The sequence below is a fragment of the Oncorhynchus tshawytscha genome, linkage group LG05 (genome assembly GCF_018296145.1).
Source record: "Oncorhynchus tshawytscha isolate Ot180627B linkage group LG05, Otsh_v2.0, whole genome shotgun sequence".
NCBI lineage: Eukaryota > Metazoa > Chordata > Actinopteri > Salmoniformes > Salmonidae > Oncorhynchus > Oncorhynchus tshawytscha.
In genome coordinates this window covers 9,323,340-9,346,755 of record NC_056433.1, presented here as the reverse complement: position 1 = coordinate 9,346,755, position 23,416 = coordinate 9,323,340, and the positions used below count along the sequence as shown (strand labels likewise).

Sequence of the window (23,416 nt, the reverse complement as noted above, 5' to 3'; positions counted from 1 at the left end):
AGTCCACTGTCCTCTGAAATTTTCAACACTGTAAAACATGTTTTATACCCTTCCCCAGATACACTACATATACACAAAAAGTATGTGTAAACCCCTAAAAAAATGTGTGGATCTGTATTTTTCAGCCACACCTGTTGCTGACAGATGTATAAAAATCGATGGGTTTTCTTTGACCGAGCAGCCACACACAAGAACACCATGCTCAATGCCAAGCATTGGCTGGAATGGTGTAAAACTCACCTCCACTGGACAGGCGTTCTCTGGAGTGATGAATCACGCTTCACCATCTGGCAGTCCAACGGCCAAATCTGGGTTTGGCGGATGCCAGGAGAACGCTACCAGCATGAATGCATAGTGCCAACTGTGAAGTTTGGTTGAGGAGGAATAATATTTTGGGGCTGTTTTTCATGTTTTGGGCCCCTTAGTTCCAGTGAAGGGAAATCGTAACGCTAAAGCACACAATGACATTCTAGAATACTCTGTGCTTCTAACTTTGTGGCAACAGTTTGGGTAAGGCCCTTTTCAGTTTCAGCATGACAATGCACCCGTGCACAAAGAGAGGTCCATACAGAAATGGTTTGTACAGATCGGTGTAGAACTTGACTAGCTTGCACAGAGCCCTGACCTCAACCCCATTGAACACCTTTGGGATGAATTAGAACGCCGACTGCAAGTCTGGCCTAATTGGCCAACATCGGTGCCTGACCGATGTGGTGGGGGGGGGCGCTAACTCCATATTAATGCCTGTGATTTTGAAATGAGATGTTCGACAAGCAGGTGTCCACATACTTTTGGTCATGTAGTGTATATGCCTCAGTATTCTCTCTCGGAGATCTAGATGGTTTCCTTAGACTTCCTGGTAGTTTCACTGCCATCTGTGGGACCTTATATAGTCCAGTGTTTCTCTCTAAATCACGTCTAAACAATTGAATTGGCAACAGGTGGACTCCAATCAAGTTGTAGCAAACATCAAGGATGATCAAAGGAAAGTGGAGCTCATTATGAGTCACAGCAAAGGTCTGTGAATACTTGTGTAAAAGAGATTTCTGTATTTCATTTTTAACATACTAGCAAAAAAAAAAAAAATCTTAACAAGTTTCACTGTCATTATGGGGAATTGTGAGTAGATGGGTAAGAAAAATGATACATTTCAGCCTGTAACACAAAATGTGTAGTAAGTCAAAAAGGTATGACTACTTTCTGAAGGCGCTGTATAACCATGGGCATAACACGAATATCAAGTGCCCACCATTTTAAAAACTAAAATATAAATAAAATCTTTCAAGACAGATTTTAGCAAATTTATTTTAAAGATGATTAAAAGAATCACTGTATTTACACTTTTACAGTCAAACATCATTCATGAACAGGAAAAACAACAAGAAGAGCTCTCATAACTTAAGACCACAGCAGTTTAAGTTCTTCATTCAGGACATGATTGGAAGAATCAAGAAGTATTAAAACTAGGAAGGGGCATGCATTATTTTACATCCATGATCTGTGCAGGTTTTACGCACCACGATGAGGAAGAGTGGCTGTGGTGGAGAGAGAGAACTTGGCACGTCACAGAGCGGCCCAAGACCCAGTCTCAGGGCGCATCAGAAACGGCACCCTATTCCGGTAAAACGTGCCCTATATAAGAAATACGGTGCCTCTGTTGCCAAGTCTCATGGAGGTCGACTGAAGACTTGCCCCGTCGCAAGACGACGATCCACTTCAATGTGAAGTAGTCATTCCTGGTTTTGCAAAGAGAAAAAGGCTCCTTCCTCCCCTTGCGTCTCTCCTCCCTCCTTTTGTTAGTGTCTCTGCAGCTGTGATTGAGTGCGGAAGGTTGTCTGAATTGCTCAGGTCATCAATCCCCATATAATAGAACAGTGTTCCTGTCGGTGTGTGGAGCATTGTCTTGTCTTTATTGCCACTGGCTCCAGGTAACGATTAAAAACACAGCTCTCTCCGGCAGTAGTGGTCGCTTCCTCAGTGCTACATTGACTGATTGGTCAGCGTAGTTGTAACAAGTAAGACTCAATGGCCTGTTGAGAGAGAGAAAGAGAGAAGAGACGACTTGTGAAATGTCAATCTAGACCAGGGATGGGCAACTGACGGCCTGTTTTGTAGGCCCCCGGATCAAAATGTTTTGCTCGTTAGGTGGGGTGGGGGCCTTAACAAAATGTTAACTTAGGGCCCCTGAAAAGCTAGGGCCGGCTCGGACTGTATGTGTGGGTATGGATTTGGGTATGCAGATCTGCAAGCTTACCGAGACCCCTCACGATGAGTTCAGATTTTTGTTGTGGTCCCTACCTCCATATCTAGAGCCAATGGCCTTGGAATGAACGAAGACAAAGGATAAATAACATGAAGGGTCGCCATGACACCTTACCTTTGCCATCTCTCCTGTAGTTCCTGGAACCAAACATAACCGGGGTCCTTCTTCCCACAATTCCAACAGCTGCTGCTTCAAGACTTGGAGGTTCCTGTAAACAGACGTAAGTCAAATTAGGCTCGTAGCAAAATCATGCACAGAGCCTCCTGTGTGCGCTGCCACCAAGACCATAACCGTGCTGTCCGGAGAAAGAGGAAGTTTGGTAAATATAAATGTAAAAATGTTAAAAGAAACCAAACACCAAAATATGAAAAGCTGTTAATATACCTGTCCTCTGAGCAGCTGTCCTGCAGTCTATTGCTGTTTGTGGAGAGTTCTGGCCACCATTTCTTAATGACAGACTGAATCCAGTGTAAACCCACAATCAAGTGTCTGGTAAAGGAACAGAACAAAATTATAATCCATTATGGACCCCACATGTACTTCTACAGCAGCAGCAACTACAGGTCATTGCTGTAAAAGAGAAAGTGTTCTCTGTCAACTTACCCGGTCAAATATAAAACAAATAAATTCCACAGTTGAACTTACTCTTCATATTTACTGGCGAGGATGGTTTTGACTTGTGGCAGGAGGTCTACACAGCAGCCCAGTGATATGCACGGCACTTCGTCTTGAAGGCTACAGAAGCAAAAACAAGTGACACGCGTATTCATTTGTGTCTCAAGTTCACTCATCACAGCCATACATTATCATGTTTAAATTCAACTGGGATACTCACTTTTTAGTTATAACTGGCAGACAGTCAAGAAGCACGCCCGTGTCTTCAATTCTATGGAACAGTGTTTATTGGACGTGAACATGTTGGTTAAAATCATTAACGGTATGATAGATAGACGAGGAGTCTGTGTTCCTACCTGATCAAGTATGCCACTAGTTCGCTGGCGTTTCTTCGCCATAGTGTCAGAGCTACATTTAATCGGAGATTCCTCCCAAAAAGCACGTGTGTCATTGCGTCATGATCCTTCGATAGCTGGTCAGGAAAGATACCCCACAAGGCAGTGGGGCATGACAAAACAAGTCAATACAATCCACTTCAAAAAGCTACAAAGGATCAAACAGAAAACACTTGAATTGTCTCAGAAAAGAGAATGACACTTTTCTTTCCAATAAACAGGGTCTTTTTTTATTTTACCTTTATTTAACCAGGCAAGTCAGTTAAGAACAAATTCTTATTTTCAATGACGGCCTAGGAACAGTGGGTTAACTGCCTGTTCAGGGGCAGAACGACAGATTTGTACCTTGTCAGGGGGTTTGAACTTGCAACCTTTCGGTTACTAGTCCAACGCTCTAACCACTAGGCTACCCTGCCGCCCCAATATCAGGTCAATATCATGTCTTTATTAGGTCAATAACACATCTTTATTTGGTCAAAATCAGGTCAATATCACTACTCCATCATGTCAATATCAGGTCAAAATAAGGTCAATATCACATTTTTATTAGGTCAATAGCTGATAATTATTAGGTCTTTATTAGGTCAATATTTATTTTTTATTTAGGATAGTCAGTTAAGAACAAATTATTTTTTTCAATGACGGCCTAGGAACAGTGGGTTATCTGTCTTGTTCAGGGGCAGAACAACATAATTTTTTACCTTGTCAGCTCGGGGGTTTGAACTTACAACCTTCCGGTTACTAGACCAACGCTCTAACCACTAGGCTACCCTGCCGTCTACCGATCTATCCCAGTGTGCAAGGATTGGAGAGGTATTGGGAATATGGTGACAATTCCAAACCTCTCAGAGGGTGCAACGGTTTGATGGTGGGAATGGACAGTATGAGGTACAGAAGTGATAATGATCATTGATCAATGGTCTACAAACATCAAAGGGCCAGGGTAGGGAGTGAATTGGGGACTGGCTGGTAGTATCTCACCTCAGTGAAGTAATCACCGTACTTGTTTCCCGGCCCTGCCATCTTGGAGCCAGCTTCTGCTACAGAGTTCACAGGGAAAACGCAGTTGTCATTGTAATGTATGGCCTGCACTTCCTCTGGGCAGGTCAGTTCATTCTCCTTGTTGGCCATGTCACAGACAGCCCGACTTGCGGGGGACTCTCTGTGGCTCACGCCGGAGCTCACCACTACACTGTGACGCGACAACGAACACTTTCTCTTGTTGCACACAGACACTTGTTTTGCTCTGCCGGAGATATGTGCACCGCGACTCACGGGGAATCTGTTGGGGAGGAAAGGAGTACAGTTAAAAGAAGATATATAAATGAATAAAAAAAGGATTTTGTCTTGATACATGCACTGGTTAGTTAGGAGACACTATGGTAGTGTTTGGAGAAGTGCTTGGGGAAAAAGATGGAAATGTGTTTAGATGGTTAGATCTTCCCCAGTGACTGAGCAGCCGTAACTGCAGTGCTAGGAAAGGCAGCTTGTGCATTAGATCTACACAGAACTGAAAAACTCACCGATCTTTATCTATTTCTTCCTTAATTAAAAAGAACACCTAAAACAAAAAGGATAAGTGATAAAAACGTACAGTTTCCTTTAAAAAGAGAAATGTTTGACTAAGGTTAGTAAACACCTCTTGGTTCATATTCATAACAGAATCACTGTGTGATCCCGATTCGCCACACTGTGCGCATTTACACGATCAGTGTCAGATTTAACAAACGGTGAAAACTCTTTCTAGGCAATGCTTACAACAATTTAATGTTTTTATTTCAATGACAGGGATTGTGCAAGTGCACACTGTGTGTGTGGGGGGGAACAAGTGGAGAACCGGGATGCACACTTCCCACCTTGGAAATCCACTCACCTCCTTCATATTCTGGTCAGCTGCAGAGTGGTTGCTGATGTGATGGAGAAATTCATAAGGTTTGTCCTGGTTGAGCTGTTGGAATTCCCTGCTTTGCCTATCATGACTTCCAGAGGCCATAGTAAGAGACACTATTGGAGAGAGAAAAATAAAAAAATAAAAACCGTGTTAAAAAAAAAAAGGTAATTCATTCATAGTGCACAAAACATCATGCCAAATGATCAAGTCAATAACCCAAAGTTGTCTGAACTGTCACTTCACTAGCAGAAACAACCCACTCAAAACACGAGGTACACAAGACATACAGCGCATCCAGAATGTTTAAAAAAAGTATTCAGACCCCTTGATTTTGATCCACATCGTTACGTTACAGGCTTATTCTAAAGTTAATTACCCCCCCCAATCTACACACAATACCCCATAATGACAAAGCAAATGTGTATGTGTGCAAATGCATAAAAAATATAAAAAACTGAAACGACATGCGCATAAGTATTCAGACCCTATACTCAGTACTTTGTAGAAGCACCTTTGGCAGTGATTACAGCCTTGAGTCTTCGTGGGTATGACACTACAACCTTGGCACACCTGTATTTGGATAGTTTCTCCCATTCTTCTCAAGCTCTGTCAGGTTGGATAGAGAGCATTGCTGCACAGCTATTTTCAGGTCTCTCTAGAGATGTTCAATCGGGTTCAAGTCCGGGCTCTGGCTGGACCACTCAAGGACATTGAGACCTGTGTTGAAGCCACTCCTGCGTTGTCTTGGCTGTGTGCTTAGGGTCGTTGTCCTGTCGGAAGGTGAACCTTCGCCCCCAGTCTGAGGTCCTGAGTGCTCTAGAGGAGGTTTTCATCAAGGATCTTTGTACTTTGCTCCGTTCATCTTTCCCTCTAACCTGACTAGTCTCCCAGTCCCTGCCGCTGAAAAACATCCCCACAGCATGATGCTGCCACCACCATGCTTCACCATAGGCATGGTGCCAAGTTTCCTCCAGACGTGACGCTTGGCATTCAGGCCAAAGAGTTCAATTTTGGTTTCATCAGCGGGCTATCATATGCCTTTTACTGAGGAGTGGCTTCCGTCTGGCCACTACGATAAAAGTCTGATTGGTGGAGTGCTGAAGAGATGGGAGAACCTTCCAGAAGGACAACCATCTCCACAGAGGAACTCTGGAGCTCTGTCAGAGTGACCATCGGGTTCTTGGTCACCTCCTTGATCAAGGCCTTTATCTCCAGATTGCTCAGATTGGTCAGGCAGCCAGCTTTAGGAAGAGTCTTGTTTCCCAACTTCTTCCATTTAAGAATGATAAAAACCACTGTGTACTTGGGGACCCTCAACGTTGCAGAAATGTTTTGGTAACTTTCCCCAGATGGCAACTGCTTGGCCTCCGACTGCAAGGCACTAGAGGGTAGTGCGTACGGCCCAGTACATCACTGGGGTAAATTTCTAAAATCCTGTTTTTGCCTTGTCATTAATTAAGGGGTATTGTGTGTAGATTGATGAGAAAGAAAAAATATATATATTTTAGAATAAGGCTGTAATGTAACAAGATGTGAAAAAAAGGAAAGGGGTCTGAATACTTTCTGAATGAACTGTATGAGTCTGTCATAGCAGTGACAATGGAAGTCTGGTGTATGCTGTACTCGTTTTGTAGGGGTTCATGACCTGGTCACAAAATCTCCTTATATTACAAGCTGCGTTTAACTGATGACAGTACCACTACTAGTTCATAGGACAACTATGAGTCGACTAGCTACAGGGTACACTACCTCATTATTGCAGAGTCCTACCACGAAGACTACATTTGCATTCTAGAGGACTGACATCAGCATGGTGTTATCAACTTAAGCCTATATAAAAAAGGCCTATTTCGTTTGAATATAGAAGGTAAAGTGTAGGAACTATAATATTTCATTGATACTTCTGCTGTGTGCAACCTTGATGGATCTCATGGGATGATGCTGCGCTTGTAATTTCCCCAAAGTTTAGCAGGGATGCCCTGCTTCACGATCTACTGCCTAGGACAGCGCTCTCCAACCCTGTTTGTGGAGAGCTGCCATCCTGAGAGTTCACTCATAACCTAGCACATCCAATTCAATAATTAGCTAGTTGATAAACTGAACCAGGTTAGCACTTTAGGATTAAAATCAAACTGATGAAGAATAGCTTAGCCATATGCATTGATAGCCTAATATGTATGTTTGGTGAATTTACAAAGCATTGTAGACAAGACATTGCGATAAACAGATTACAAGATATATATAGCCTATTCTGCCTGCCTGCCCCGATCCTCTCTCCCTCGCATGCTCTGTCTCCTCACTATGAAAAACTGTAGTGTGTCTTGTAGAATAGCTCAGCCTACTTACTCATTGATAGCCCCTACTTAAGTGAACTTACACGAGTCATTGCAGGCCAATAAATTGCGAAATACTGCATTGCAAATAGGCCAACTGATGTATGGTTCTGACTGTCTGCTTGATGAACGAGATGCCTACCTATGCCTCCCTGGCTGTGTCCCTCTTCTCTATATATCCCTAGCTAATGTCGCTCTTTCTTTGCTGTGAAAGATCAGAGTTTGTTCTCGGGAAGTAGCCTACGGCAACTAACGTTAGTTTCCTCCGCAAAAATACTCTTGTCGAAGACCAGGGGAATCAAAGCTTGACACCCATAAAGGGGAGACGGGCCAGGAGTTGACTCCCTCTAGTAGACTAACAACGAAGACAAGGCGTTGGCTGTGGTCAACCATAACGTACCTACTACTAGCAGCAAACAAAACTTAAAAAAAAAAAAAATGTTACAAAGCAACAAACATTGTTACATGATATCTTACCTTGCTAGTTAATAAGTAGACATTTAGCTAGCATTGCTAAGTTACTAAGCTTTCCCAGCCCACAGAGTAAGTTACGCAGCAATGTGTGATCTAATGTCAGTTAGCAGCAAGCTCCCTAGTTAGCCACCTTTCTAGAACAATGAGCTATGAACACATTATATATATATATATATAAGTAAAGCAGCTCTCTAACTAAGTGTTAACTACGAGTCTAAACGTTTTGATAGTAAACATGTCGAAATACTCATCTTTATCGGAGTGGTAAGAAAGCAGGCACGCTAATGACATGTTAATTAGACCCTCTCCGACTAAACCTTTTCATCACTAAACCGTGGAGTTTAGTCGGTTAATGAGACCCTCTATAGTTAGCAATTTGCTAACGGGCTAATATGATGCTAATATGACATTTTTTTTTTTTAAATAGCTAGTAAATTAATGAGATCCCCGTGATGGGGCCTAACTAGCTGGCTAGTCCAAGAAAACATTTAATTTTGTTCAGGCTAACGGAGTTGTCGAGCTCAAAACTAAGTATAAAGTGTCAAAGTTTAGCAGTAGCTCGCTTGACTAGCTACTATTGGAGATGTCGACTAGCTTTGCTGTTGATAAGTTAGCTAGCTAAGACTAGATAGCCTAGCAAAGGGTGGGTGGCTAGCTAGCTAACGTCGGCTAGTTTTATTTCTAGGAAACATATGGCAAGAAAAAAACAAAAGTTGATTTAGCTACTAATTCAGTTATTTGCAATCATTATTTTACTAACCGTCACATTTTGCGAAATGTCAGGAAAATCTCCTCAGCAATGTATGTCCACGTGGAAGTAGTAAGGAATTACCTGTAAAGTATAACAACAAATGTCTGGCTAGCTTTTCAAATTGAATTCACCTTCAGAGCCATTCAAATGAATACACCGTTTGCAAGGATTATGGGATTGATATTGGCAGTGAAACTACTGGAGTTTTTTTGCGGCATCTAGCGACGAAAAGTGTAACTACACCTGCCATTTTAGTGTCTGGTCCTAGTTCTCCATCTAGTGTTAGATATGTATTTACACATGGTGTTATGTCACAACACTAAAACAATTGTCAGTCCATTGGTAAATAACTTTCAGTTGAAAAAAAAAAAGTACCTTACTACAACCTACCCCCCAAAAAATGCTGCTGCTATAGCTAGCTATGTTACAGCTCTTTCTCCTCCCTGTGAAACTGGGACCCGGACTTCCTGACGGACTGACCCCAGGTGAAGGTAGGTAACAACGCCACTCTGATCCACCATCATGGGGGCCCTACAGGGGTGCGTGCTGAGCCCCCTCCTGTACTCCCTGTTCACCCATGACTGCGTGGCTAAGGAGGTCTCCAACTCAGTCACCAAGTTTGCTGACGACAGCAGTGGTAGGCCTGATGACCAACAATGACGAGACAGCCTAGAGGGAGGAGGTGAGGGCCCTGGAGGAGTGGTGCCAACATCTACAAAACGAAGGAGCTGATCGTGCATTATAGGAGACAGCAGAGAGAGCACGCCCCCATCTACATCGAAAGGGCTGCAGTGGAAAGGGTCAAAAGCTTCAAGTTCCTTGCCGTGCACATCACTGATGACCTGAAATGGTCCCTCCACACCAACAGTGGGGTGAAGAAGGTGCAACAGCTCCTCTTCAACCTCAGGAGGCTGAAGAAATTTGAAATCAGGAGGCTGAACACCCTCACAAAGTTCTACAGATGCACCATCGAGAGCATTCTGTCAGTCTGTATCACCGCCTGGTACGGCAACTACACCGCCCGCAACCATATAGCTCTCCAGGGGGTGGTGTGATCAGCTCCAACGAATCATCGGGGGCACACTGCCTGCCCTCCAGGACATCTACAGCACCCAGTGTCACAGGAAGGCCAAGAAGATCATTAAGGACCTCAGCCACCGAGCCACGGCCTATCCACTCTGCTACCATCTAGAAGGAAGAGACAGTACAGATGCAACAAAGCTTGGACGGACAGACTGATAAACAGCTTCTATCTCCAGGCCATCAGACTATTAAACAGTCATCACTAGCATGCCTCCGCCCGGTACCCTGTCCTGAACCTTAGTCACTGTTACTAGCCGGCTACCACCCGTAACTCAACCCTGTACCTTAAAGACTGCTGCCCAATGTACATAGATAGAGTTAATGAACACTGGTCACTTATTTACATATATATACATCCTATATAACTACTACTGTACACACATGTTCTATTCATATATGGGGCGGCAGGGTAGCCTAGTGGTTAGAGTGTAGAGGCGGTAGGGTAGCCTAGTGGTTAGAGTGTAGAGGTGGTAGGGTAGCCTAGTGGTTAGAGTGTAGAGGTGGTAGGATAGCCTAGTGGTTAGAGTGTAGAGGTGGTAGGGTAGCCTAGTGGTTAGAGTGTAGAGGTGGTAGGGTAGCCTAGTGGTTAGAGTGTAGAGGTGGTAGGGTAGCCTAGTGGTTAGAGTGTAGAGGTGGTAGGGTAGCCTAGTGGTTAGAGTGTAGAGGTGGTAGGGTAGCCTAGTGGTTAGAGTGTAGAGGTGGCAGGGTAGCCTAGTGGTTAGAGCGTTGGACTAGTAACCGAAAGGTTGTGAGTTCAAACCCCCGTGCTGACAATGTACAAATCTGTCGTTCTGCCCCCTGAACAGGCAGTTAACCCACAGTTCCTAGGCCGTCATCGAAAATAAGAATTTGTTCTTAACTGACTTGCCTAGTTAAATAAAGGTAAAAATATATACTGTCTATACACACCATTTATACAACAGGCTTACAATTCCTCCACCATAAATGATTTATTTTGTATGTAACCTTTATTTAAATAGGCAAGTCAGTTAAGAACCAATTCTTATTTCCAATGGCGGCCTACCCCGGCCAAACCGTAACCCGGAAGACGCTGGGCCAATTGTGCACCGTAAAAATACACATTTATTTATCTGTTATTGTGAATATTGAATTTCTACCCTATTTTACTTCTTGACTTCTTGCACCAGCCAAATGACTGTCTATTATATGACTATTATTATACGCCTGTTATGCTAGGGGAATAGTTACTGAATAAACACAATAACAGACATACTGGTCTGATGCTTGGTTAATAGATCTAAACCCAGAAGTCAAATATTTATCTTTATATTAATGGCATTTTATTTGATGGAATTTGTGTGTGTGTGTGTGTGTGTGTGTTAGTGGTACTTAAAATAGTTACATCCAATTTAATATGAAAAAAAAATCAAGAAATATGTTGGATTTTTAGATCAAGACAGCCACAGAAATGAGCCTGCCATTTTGTCAAGCCCTGTGGTTATGTATTATCCAGCTGCTGTAACCAACCCTGATCATTTCCGGGATATTGGAAGTAGAAATAGAATCAAAGACGGACTCTTTGGGACACAAATGAAACAAACCCAAACGGTGGAAATTGATCTCAATCACCGTAATTTAGCTGCTGAATTAACAGTTACCATTTCATTTGGTATGTAGCTACATAAATGTTTTGACGTTATAGTTTAATGATAAACTGGCCAACTGAAACTAACGTAAGGGCAAAACGAATGGTCCTTTATCCAAGGTCATCTACCATGTGACCTTGACATTTATGGGCACCGAATCAATATTAAATCGAAATGTTTGGAAAATTAGATTTTACTCTTGGCTTACCTTCTATAAAAAACAGTGAAATAGCACATCCCAGACTCGTTTAGTTAATCAACAGAAGCACAGAGCCTGAAGAGCTCTGTTGGAATGGCATCAGTACCTGTGAAGAGGTCCAGAATGAAATGACAGTTTCAAGGAAGTCAATGTCAACCATCTTAACAGCTGTAGACGGACCATTAGACGTCTCTCCTCGGTTCTCCGTGGTCCAATGAAGATCCCCAAAACTCCTAGAATAATGAAGAGAAGGATGAGGAACGAGAAAATATAGTTATTTGTTTTTAATTTGTGACATGACCATCATGACCTTAAGTCCAGGCCTTGTTAGAACAAAACCATTAAAATGCAGTCAGCTACCTTTAAACAATAGTGCTCATTATACAATAGAGAATAGGCCTTTATATAGGCCTTTATAATACTGAATTTTCACGGTGAAGTTCCATACACACAAGGAATTATATAATACTGTATAGGTTTATTTGCTGAGGCCTACCAGGAAGTACTGTACATTGTGCTGTAGCCATGCTGCTTATAGAAGAACATCATGCAACTTCTGGAACTTAAAAAGAGTAATAATGTCTTTGTGACACGCTACAAAGTATCAATGTTTTTTTTTTCGTGTGACAATCTGTCATTTAACAGTTCAAGGAAGGAACCGCGGAGTGGGAGGGAGGGAAAAACCAAACACAATGTTCCTTTTGCTCAAACAAACTATTCTCCCCTCTCTTTCGCCAAACATTTTTTATATAGAAAATAACTCTAAAATACATACAGCTTGTGAAATAACTGATTTTCTCAGACAAATTCCATCACCCACAGTGTCAAGTCCAGTCCAGTCTGTAAGAGGGTTAAGAGATTTCCATTTACACACACAAGGATTTCTAGGACAATATTTCATCTACATAAAACAGCTTGTTATAGGGATTCCAGTCTCCATGTTGGAAACAGGTCGAGTTCATTAGTAGGCAATCCAGTCTGAGGTACTTTTAGTGGAATTCTCTGAGGTTATTCAAGACTAAGACTGTTTGAGCAGGAAGTGCTTATGGATAAGGAGAAAATTGCATGTTTGCTGTGTAAAACAGACATACAAATAACTGTCTCTGCTGTGTAAAGCAGACTCACATCTCTGCTGTGTGAAGCAGACTCACATCTCTCTGCTGTGTGAAGCAGACTCACATCTCTCTGCTGTGTGAAGCAGACACATCTCTGCTGTGTGAAGTAGACACATCTCTGCTGTGTGAAGCAGATTTACATAACTCTGCTGTGTGAAGCAGATTTACATAACTCTGCTGTGTGAAGCAGACACACATCTCTCTGCTGTGTGAGGCAGACTCACATCTCTCTGCTGTGTGAGGCAGACACACATCTCTCTGCTGTGTGAGGCAGACACACATCTCTCTGCTGTGTGAGGCAGACACACATCTCTCTGCTGTGTGAGGCAGACTCACATCTCTCTGCTGTGTGAAGCAGACTCACATCTCTCTGCTGTGTGAGGCAGAGAGATGTGAGTCTGTTTCGTATTGCGTCAGACAACAACATTGACGAATACGCTGATTCGGTGTGCGAGTTCATTAGAACGTGCGTTGAAGATGTCGTTCCCATAGCAACGATTAAAACATTCCCTAATCAGAAACCGTGGATTGATGGCAGCATTCGTGTGGAACTGAAGGCGCGAACCACTGCTTTTAATCTGGGCAAGGTGTCTGGTAACATGACTGAATACAAACAGTGCAGCTATTCCCTCCGCAAGGCTATCAAACAAGCTAAGCGCCAGTACAGAGACAAAGTAGAATCTCAATTCAACGGCTCAGACACAAGAGGCATGTGGCAGGGTCTACAGTCAATCACGGACTACAGGAAGAAACCCAGCCCAGTCACGGACCAGGATGTCTTGCTCCCAGGCAGACTAAATAACTTTTTGCCCGCTTTGAGGACAATACAGTGCCACTGACACGGCCTGCAACGAAAACATGCGGTCTCTCCTTCACTGCAGCCGAAGTGAGTAAGACATTTAAACGTGTTAACCCTCGCAAGGCTGCAGGACCAGACGGCATCCCCAGCCGCGCCCTCAGAGCATGCGCAGACCAGCTGGCCGGTGTGTTTACGGACATATTCAACCAATCCCTATACCAGTCTGCTGTTCCCACATGCTTCAAGAGGGCCACCATTGTTCCTGTTCCCAAGAAAGCTAAGGTAACTGAGCTAAACGACTACCGCCCCGTAGCACTCACATCCGTCATCATGAAGTGCTTTGAGAGACTAGTCAAGGACCATATCACCTCCACCCTACCTGACACCCTTGACCCACTCCAATTTGCTTACCGCCCAAATAGGTCCACAGACGATGCAATCTCAACCACACTGCACACTGCCCTAACCCATCTGGACAAGAGGAATACCTATGTGAGAATGCTGTTCATCGACTACAGCTCGGCATTCAACACCATAGTACCCTCCAAGCTCGTCATCAAGCTCGAGACCCTGGGTCTCGACCCCACCCTGTGCAACTGGGTACTGGACTTCCTGACGGGCCGCCCCCAGGTGGTGAGGGTAGGCAACAACATCTCCTCCCCGCTGATCCTCAACACTGGGGCCCCACAAGGGTGCGTTCTGAGCCCTCTCCTGTACTCCCTGTTCACCCACGACTGCGTGGCCACGCACGCCTCCAACTCAATCATCAAGTTTGCGGACGACACAACAGTGGTAGGCTTGATTACCAACAACGACGAGACGGCCTACAGGGAGGAGGTGAGGGCCCTCGGAGTGTGGTGTCAGTAAAATAACCTCACACTCAACGTCAACAAAACTAAGGAGATGATTGTGGACTTCAGGAAACAGCAGAGGGAACACCCCCATCCACATCGATGGGACAGTAGTGGAGAGGGTAGCAAGTTTTAAGTTCCTCGGCATACACATCACAGACAAACTGAATTGGTCCACTCACACAGACAGCATCGTGAGGAAGGCGCAGCAGCGCCTCTTCAACCTCAGGAGGCTGAAGAAATTCGGCTTGTCACCAAAAGCACTCACAAACTTCTACAGATGCACAATCGAGAGCATCCTGGCGGGCTGTATCACCGCCTGGTATGGCAACTGCACCGCCCTCAACCGTAAGGCTCTCCAGAGGGTAGTGAGGTCTGCACAACGCATCACCGGGGGCAAACTACCTGCCCTCCAGGACACCTACACCACCCGATGCTACAGGAAGGCCATAAAGATCATCAAGGACATCAACCACCCGAGCCACTGCCTGTTCACCCCGCTGTCATCCAGAAGGCGAGGTCAGTACAGGTGCATCAAAGCTGGGACCGAGAGACTGAAAAACAGCTTCTATCTCAAGGCCATCAGACTGTTAAACAGCCACCACTAACATTGAGTGGCTACTGCCAACACACTGTCAATGACACTGACTCTACTCCAGCCACTTTAATCATGGGAATTGATGGGAAATGATGTAAATATATCACTAGCCACTTTAAACAATGCTACCTTATATAATGTTACTTACCCTACATTATTCATCTCATATGCATACGTAGATACTGTACTCTATATCATCGACTGCATCCTTATGTAATACATGTATCACTAGCCACTTTAACTATGCCACTTGGTTTACATACTCATCTCATATGTATATACTGTACTCGATATCATCTACTGTATCTTGCCTATGCTGCTCTGTACCATCACTCATTCATATATCCTTATGTACATATTCTTTATCCCCTTACACTGTGTATAAGACAGTAGTTTTTTTTGGAATTGTTAGTTAGATTACTTGTTGGTTATTACTGCATTGTCGGAACTAGAAGCACAAGCATTTCGCTACACTCGCATTAACATCTGCTAACCATGTGTATGTGACAAATAAAATTTGATTTGATTTGATTTGTGTGAGGCAGACTCACATCTCTCTGCTGTGTGAGGCAGACTCACATCTCTCTGCTGTGTGAGGCAGACACATCTCTCTGCTGTGTGAGGCAGACACATCTCTCTGCTGTGTGAGGCAGACACATCTCTCTGCTGTGTGAGGCAGACACATCTCTCTGCTGTGTGAGGCAGACTCACATCTCTCTGCTGTGTGAGGCAGACACATATCTCTGCTGTGTGAGGCAGACACACATCTCTCTGCTGTGTGAGGCAGACACATCTCTCTGCTGTGTGAGGCAGACACATATCTCTGCTGTGTGAGGCAGACACACATATCTCTGCTGTGTGAGGCAGACTCACATCTCTCTGCTGTGTGAGGCTGACATTCACAGAGTACAACAGATGTAGACCTTAACGTGAAATGATAGGCCTGCATTGAGCTTTATGTCCTGTCTATGTTTTATCTAACAGCTGATAGGCCTACATTGGGCCCTATGTCCTGTCTATGTTCCATCTAACAGCTGATATGCCTACATTGGGCCCTATGTCCTGTCTATGTTCCATCTAACAGCTGATAGGCCTACATTGGGCCCTATGTCCTGTCTATGTTCCATCTAACAGCTGATAGGCCTCATGTTCCATCTAACAGCTGATAGGCCCATTATGTCCTGTCTATGTTCCATCTAACAGCTGATAGGCCTACATTGGGCCCTATGTCCTGTCTATGTTCCATCTAACAGCTGATAGGCCTAACACATTGGGCCCTATGTCCTGTCTATGTTCCATCTAACAGCTGATATGCCTACATTGGGCCCTATGTCCTGTCTATGTTTTATCTAACAGCTGATATGCCTACATTGGGCCCTATGTCCTGTCTATGTTCCATCTAACAGCTGATCGGCCTACATTGGGCCCTATGTCCTGTCTATGTTCCATCTAACAGCTGATATGCCTACATTGGGCCCTATGTCCTGTCTATGTTCCATCTAACAGCTGATATGCCTACATTGGGCCCTATGTCCTGTCTATGTTCCATCTAACAGCTGATAGGCCTACATTGGGCCCTATGTCCTGTCTATGTTCCATCTAACAGCTGATAGGCCTGCATTGAGCTTTATGTCCTGTCTATGTTCCATCTAACAGCTGATATGCCTACATTGGGCCCTATGTCCTGTCTATGTTCCATCTAACAGCTGATAGGCCTGCATTGAGCTTTATGTCCTGTCTATGTTTTATCTAACAGCTGATATGCCTACATTGGGCCCTATGTCCTGTCTATGTTCCATCTAACAGCTGATAGGCCTACATTGGGCCCTATGTCCTGTCTATGTTCCATCTAACAGCTGATAGGCCTACATTGGGCCCTATGTCCTGTCTATGTTCCATCTAACAGCTGATAGGCCTACATTGGGCCCTATGTCCTGTCTATGTTCCTCTTTGCAGCATTTTCTCCCTATCACCACAGGTGATTTGGGCTGTTATTTTAATTGGCCAGGGTCACAGGAAGTCAAATAGAAGCCTGCCCTAGACTATTCATAAGACCCAATCTGAACATCTAACGTCAGCTAATCAGTCAGGAATCTGAGTGTGAAAGCGTCAAACAATTTAACATCGCTCATATCCCTGCCATTGACAAACTGCTCACTAATTTGAATGCCTTCTTTTATCAAGGGAATCGATTGGACACACGGAGTAAGTGATCATCTTTGCCCCCTAATCTTTCTTTTCATGCACCCCCCAAACCCTTCTGCCCCCATGTCCCCCTTCTGCACTCCCACCCCCTTTAAAGCAGTTACAGCTCCTTTTTCACAAGTCACCTAGAGATCACGACGGGGAGTGAGGAAAATAGTAACCCTTTTGCTCTGATGGCTGACGTTTCCAACCATCAGGGGTAAATAGTTGTAATTGTGTTTATATTACGCAGGAACTTCTTTCCTCAACTCCTCTCACATCACACAGCGTCTCTCTGTTCTTAGAAGCTGAGAGCTGTGTGATGTTCTGCCATGTTGGTGGAAGAGTTATGTTTTGGTACAGTGTCTTCTGGCCACAGAAACCAGACCAATCAAAGGCATGGTTCGGTTCGCAACCCAAATGGAACCCTATTCCCTATATAGTGCACTACTTTTGATTAGCCCTGGTCAAAAGTAGTGCACTATAAAGGGAATAGGGTGCCGTTTGGGATGTTAACATGGATGATCGGGCGCAGGAGGCTGAGATGCTAGCATTCCTCTCACATGAAGCACTAACAGACAGACATCCAGAGAAGAGATGGCCAAAAAGGGAGTTGTCTAATGGGAGTCTTGTGACGGGCGGCAGTGGTGGCTTTGACGGCTGCTTTGTCCGCACTGTTGAGATTAGAGACCAGACACAGATCACAGTCTGACATGATACAAGCTCCACCAAGACTGTAACCCATCACTCCATCTCCTGTACAACACACTGGGCTCTCCAACTTCCATGCCATAGGCAAGCAATGGCTGTGGGAAACTGGCAGAGAGAGCTTGTTTGTGCGTGTGTGTGTGTGTGTGTGTGTGTGTGTGCTCTCTATTATGTCCTAAAGAAGTCAGTCTGCGATTAGACATGGCATTTCATTTGTTAACTAAATTTGTCACATGAATGAAACCTGGATTCCCCCCTTACAAACAAATAAGGCTTGTCCCATACAACAGCTTCATACCATCTGTTATGTAAATATCCCACAAAGTACAGGATGTTTGTTGTCAACTGTCAACAGTGTCACAGGTCTCTATAGTAACAGCTGACTCTTCACAGTTCTATTGTATTGTTTGTTTGTTGTCTACTGTCTCTATTGTATTGTTTGTTTGTTGTCTACTGTCAACAGTGTCACAGGTCTCTATAGTAACAGCTGACTCTGTATGGTTCTATTCTGTTGTTTGTTGTCAACTGTCAACAGTGTCACAGATCTCTATAGTAACAGCTGACTGTATGGTTCTATTCTGTTGTTTATTGTCAACTGTCATCAGCATCACTGGTCTCTATAGTAACAGCTGACTCTGTATGGTTCTATTCTGTTGTTTATTGTCAACTGTCATCAGCATCACTGGTCTCTATAGTAACAGCTGACTCTGTATGGTTCTATTCTGTTGTTTGTTGTCAACTGTCAACAGTGTCACTGGTCTCTATAGTAACAGCTGACTCTGTATGGTTCTATTCTGGTGTTTATTGTCAACTGTCATCAGCATCACTGGTCTCTATAGTAACAGCTGATTCTGTATGGTTCTATGCTGTTGTTTGTTTTTTGTCAACTGTCATCAGCATTACTGGTCTCTATAGTAACAGCTGATTCTGTATGGTTCTACTGTATTGTTTGTGAGTACCGGATGAGATGCTGCTGATTTACAAAGGGGTGTATTTGGATGTGTCTCATAAACAGCACGGCAGATCCTTTTGTTGTAGGCTATGGGAAGCAGGGCATAAAGCCTTCTATGTAGGTGGCCCTTTATGCCGAACAGATGCTGGGATTTTGAAGCCTAGAAGACAACTACCAAAAACCTGCTCTGGGTAGAACTTGCCCTCATGTAAATTCACAGATCTAGGATCAGCTTATCCTTAATGTATCCTAACCTTTTTCATTCAGAGGTGAAATTTAAAAAAAGGACCTTTTATCAGTGTCTATGGACAACGTCAAATGTCATCCAACTGCATTTATTCCCTCCACCACTAGATGGAGCTATGCATCTGTGTGGCTGCTGTCTGTGAGTGTGTCGCTGCTGTCTGTGAGTGTTTCGCTGCTGTCTGTGAGTGTTTGGCTGCTGTCTGTGAGTGTGTGGCTGCTGTCTGTGAGTGTGTGGCTGCTGTCTGTGAGTGTGTGGCTGCTGTCTGCGGCACGGTGGCTGTGTGAAACAGTGGCTCAGTCTGCCATGCCTGTCTAGAGGTTTGGCTGAGGGTTTTCCTCGACACACTGTAGGACTGCCAGGTCCTCTATAGAGCTATAGTCTAACTGTAGGACTGCCAGGTCCTCTCCTCTATAGAGCTATAGTCTAACTGTAGGACTGTCAGGTCCTCTCCTCTATAGAGCCTGGTCTCTAGGACTGCCAGGTTTGCTATAGTCTACCTGTAGGACTGTCAGGTTTTCCTCTATAGAGCTATAGTCTAACTGTAGGACTGTCAGGACCTCCTCTATAGAGCTATAGTCTAACTGTAGGACTGTCAGGTCCTCTCCTCTATAGAGCTATGGTCTAGGACTGCCAGGTCCTCTATAGGACTGCCAGGTCCTAGAGCTATAGGACTGTCAGGTTATATGGTCTAACTGTAGGACTGCCAGGCCAGGTAGGACCTCTCCTCTATAGAGCTATAGTCTAACTGTAGGACTGCCAGGACCTCTCCTCTATAGAGCTATAGTCTAACTGTAGGACTGCCAGGTCCTCTATAGAGCTATAGTCTAACTGTAGGACTGCCAGGACCTCTCCTCTATAGAGCTATAGTCTAACTGTAGGACTGCCAGGACCTCTCCTCTATAGATTGCTCAGTTTGGCCAGCTGTAGGAAGAGTCTTGCTGGTTCCTAATTTCTTCCATTTAAGAATGATGGAGGCCACTGTGTTCTTGGGGACCTTCAATGCTGCAGACGTTTTTGGTACCCTTCCCAATCCTGACACAATCCTGTCTCGGAGCTCGACGGACAATTCCTTCGGCCTCATGGCTTGGGTTTTGCTCTGATATGCTGTGGGAACTTATAAAGACAAGAATGTGCCTTTCCAAATCATGTCCAATCAATTGTATTTACCACAGGTGGACTCCAATCAAGTTGTGAAACATCTCAAGGATGATCAATGGAAACAGGATGCACCTGAGCTCAATTTCGAATCTCATAGCAAAGGGTCTGAATGCTTAACTATTTGCGCTTTGTCATTATAAGATATTGTGTGTAGATTGAGGATTTAAAAAAAAATCAGTTTTAGAATAAGGCTGTAACGTGTTAAAATGTCTGAATACTTTCCGAATGCACTATTTATCAGAGTCTATTACTGTAGAAAATAATGAAAGAGCTTGGACTAGTTTATAATGACCTTGAAAACTATGTATGACCTTCAGGCCTGTAAATCCCTCCTCCCTCCTCCCACATCTTTCTCTCTGTATCTCTCTCTCTCCCTCTCGTTCACCCTCTATCGCACTCTCTCACTTGCCTTTTTTCTTCTCTCTCTCTCTCTCTCTCTCTCTCTCTCTCTCTCTCTCTCACCCTCTATCGCACTCTCTCACTTGCCTTTTCTCTCTCTCTCTCTCTCTCTCTCTCTCTCTCTCTCTCTCTCTCCCTCTCTCTCTCTGTGTGTCTCTCTCTCTCTGTGTCTCTCTCTCTGTCTCTGTCCTCATCTCTGTCCTCATCCTCATCACATTCCTCTCTTCTTCCCCCTCTCTCTTGTGTTGTATTATCTAGTCACGATCCTCCAGGGAAGAGCTTCCTCCAGATCCTTCAGGGAAGAGCTTCCTCCAGATCCTCCAGGGAAGAGTTTCCTCCAGGGAAGAGCTTCCTCCAGATCCTCCAGGGAAGAGCTTCCTCCAGATCCCCCAGGGAAGAGCTTCCTCCAGGGAAGAGCTTCCTCCAGGGAAAGCTTCCTCCAGATCCTCCAGGGAAGAGCTTCCTCCAGGGAAGAGCTTCCTCCAGATCCTTCAGGGAAGAGCTTCCTTCAGGGAAGAGCTTCATCCAGGGAAGAGCTTCCTCCAGGGAAGAGCTTCCTCCAGATCCTCCAGGGAAGAGCTTCCTCCAGGGAAGAGCTTCCTCCAGATCCTTCAGGGAAGAGCTTCCTCCAGGGAAGAGCTTCCTCCAGGGAAGAGCTTCCTCCAGATCCTTCAGGGAAGAGCTTCCTCCAGGGAAGAGCTTCCTCCAGATCCTTCAGGGAAAGCTTCCTCCAGATCCTCCAGGGAAGAGCTTCCTCCAGGGAAGAGCTTCCTCCAGATCCTTCAGGGAAGAGCTTCCTCCAGGGAAGAGCTTCCTCCAGGGAAGAGCTTCCTCCAGATCCTTCAGGGAAGAACTTCCTCCAGGGAAGAGCTTCCTCCAGGGAAGAGCTTCCTCCAGATCCTTCAGGGAAGAGCTTCCTCCAGGGAAGAGCTTCCTCCAGGGAAGAGCTTCCTCCAGATCCTTCAGGGAAGAGCTTCCTCCAGGGAAGAGCTTCCTCCAGATCCTTCAGGGAAAGCTTCCTCCAGATCCTCCAGGGAAGAGCTTCCTCCAGGGAAGAGCTTCCTCCAGATCCTTCAGGGAAGAGCTTCCTCCAGGGAAGAGCTTCCTCCAGGGAAGAGCTTCCTCCAGATCCTTCAGGGAAGAGCTTCCTCCAGGGAAGAGCTTCCTCCAGGGAAGAGCTTCCTCCAGGGAAGAGCTTCCTCCAGATCCTTCAGGGAAGAGCTTCCTCCAGGGAAGAGCTTCCTCCAGATCCTTCAGGGAAAGCTTCCTCCAGATCCTTCAGGGAAGAAATTCCTTCAGGGAAGAGCTTCCTCCAGGGAAGAGCTTCCTCCAGGGAAGAGCTTCCTCCAGATCCTTCAGGGAAGAGCTTCCTTCAGGGAAGTGTTGTGTTGTATTATCTAGTCATGATCCTTCAGGGAAGAGCTTCCTCTAGATCCTCAGGGAAGAGCTTCCTCCAGATCCTCCAGGGAAGGGCTTCCTCCAGGGAAGAGCTTCCTCCAGATCCTTCAGGGAAGAGCTTCCTCCAGATCCTTCAGGGAAGGGCTTCTAAGATGGATTGTGTTTTCGCCCTGTTCTCTTCTGATACGGGTCAAGAAGTGATAGCTCCTGTTACATTCTTGAGCGATCTATTCGTGAATGGCAGATTGGAAGTTCCTTAAAACCAGTTTACTATTCCGGCGGAATAATACCTTTATCTTAATTGCCACAAAGTCAATCACTTCTACATGGCCTGCTGTGTATTACCGACTTATCTTAGTGGTGACATTCGTGAGTCCCAGGCAGCCAGTGGGTGTTGGACTCAGATTTATGACAGTGGTTTTCATTTCCAACCAGAGGTCCTGTGACTGGTGCTGGTTAGCGTGAATGTCATCCTCCGATTGATGCCACATTCCTGTCTGCCTACTCAACCCAATGGGGAATGTTATTGAAAACACAAAAACCTAAAATAGGGGTCAGTGAGACCTCAGTGGGTGGACACACAGGGAAGTCTGTTTGAAATGGAATGTGTAAAAAGTCAAAATACCAATGTGCAGGAGATTCTCTTTGAAATGGAATGGCATGGGGCGGGGGGAATCTCCTCTCAGTACTGCAGACATAGACTAGTGTGTTGGGATGGGTGAGAATCTTGAATCCTTGCTCAGAGCAGTGCACATCTGTGACCCATAAGCAGACGGATTCATTGGGGGAAAGCAAAGCCTGCTTGGATTTGGATAAACTGCTCCCATCATAATATAAACAACACATACTGTAACACATACTGTAACACATACTGTAACACATACTGCAGTCTTGTTTTTGAATGCAAATGGATCTATCCACAGCCCTGTGACTGGTAGTAAACAGTATTGAGACTTGATTCCACAGCCCTGTGACTGGTAGTAAACAGTATTGAGACTTGATTCCACAGCCCTGTGACTGGTAGTAAACAGTATTGAGGCTTGATTCCACAGCCCTGTGACTGGTAGTAAACAGTATTGAGACTTGATTCCACAGCCCTGTGACTGGTAGTAAACAGCATTGAGAAACAGTGACTGGTAGTAAACAGTATTGAGGCTTGATTCCACATTGACTGACAGTAAACAGCCCACAGCCCTGTGACTGGTAGTAAACAGTATTGAGGCTTGATTCCACAGCCCTGTGACTGACAGTAAACAGTATTGAGACTTGATTCCACAGCCCTGTGACTGACAGTAAACAGTATTGAGACTTGATTCCACAGCCCTGTGACTGGTAGTAAACAGTATTGAGACTTGATTCCACAGCCCTGTGACTGGTAGTAAACAGTATTGAGACT

The 23,416-nt window shown here is 44.7% G+C and overlaps 2 protein-coding genes across 4 annotated transcripts; one reads left to right on the top strand and one right to left on the bottom strand.

Moving 5' to 3' along the window:
- Nucleotides 1-1,287: 1,287 nt before the first annotated feature.
- Nucleotides 1,288-11,790, bottom strand: katnbl1 (katanin p80 subunit B-like 1). Of its 3 annotated transcripts, none has more exons than XM_024419594.2 (10): nt 11,718-11,790; nt 5,147-5,277; nt 4,797-4,834; nt 4,255-4,555; nt 3,235-3,350; nt 3,099-3,149; nt 2,909-2,998; nt 2,648-2,752; nt 2,378-2,471; nt 1,288-2,030 (listed from the first exon to the last, which is right to left on the bottom strand). In XM_024419594.2, exons 2-10 carry the CDS (start codon nt 5,264-5,266, stop codon nt 1,998-2,000), a joined length of 948 nt encoding a protein of 315 aa, XP_024275362.2. In that variant the 5' UTR covers nt 5,267-5,277; nt 11,718-11,790; the 3' UTR covers nt 1,288-1,997. The 3 variants fall into 3 exon arrangements, with proteins under 3 accessions (XP_024275362.2, XP_024275360.2, XP_024275361.2); XM_024419592.2 differs by lacking the exon at nt 11,718-11,790 and adding an exon at nt 8,732-8,890; XM_024419593.2 differs by lacking the exon at nt 11,718-11,790 and adding an exon at nt 8,804-8,881.
- LOC121846572 (basic salivary proline-rich protein 2-like) lies at nt 9,245-22,023 on the top strand. Its single transcript, XM_042322688.1, has 2 exons — nt 9,245-9,319; nt 20,881-22,023. Exons 1-2 carry the CDS (start codon nt 9,245-9,247, stop codon nt 22,021-22,023), a joined length of 1,218 nt encoding a protein of 405 aa, XP_042178622.1.
- The last annotated feature ends 1,393 nt before the right edge of the window (nt 22,024-23,416 follow it).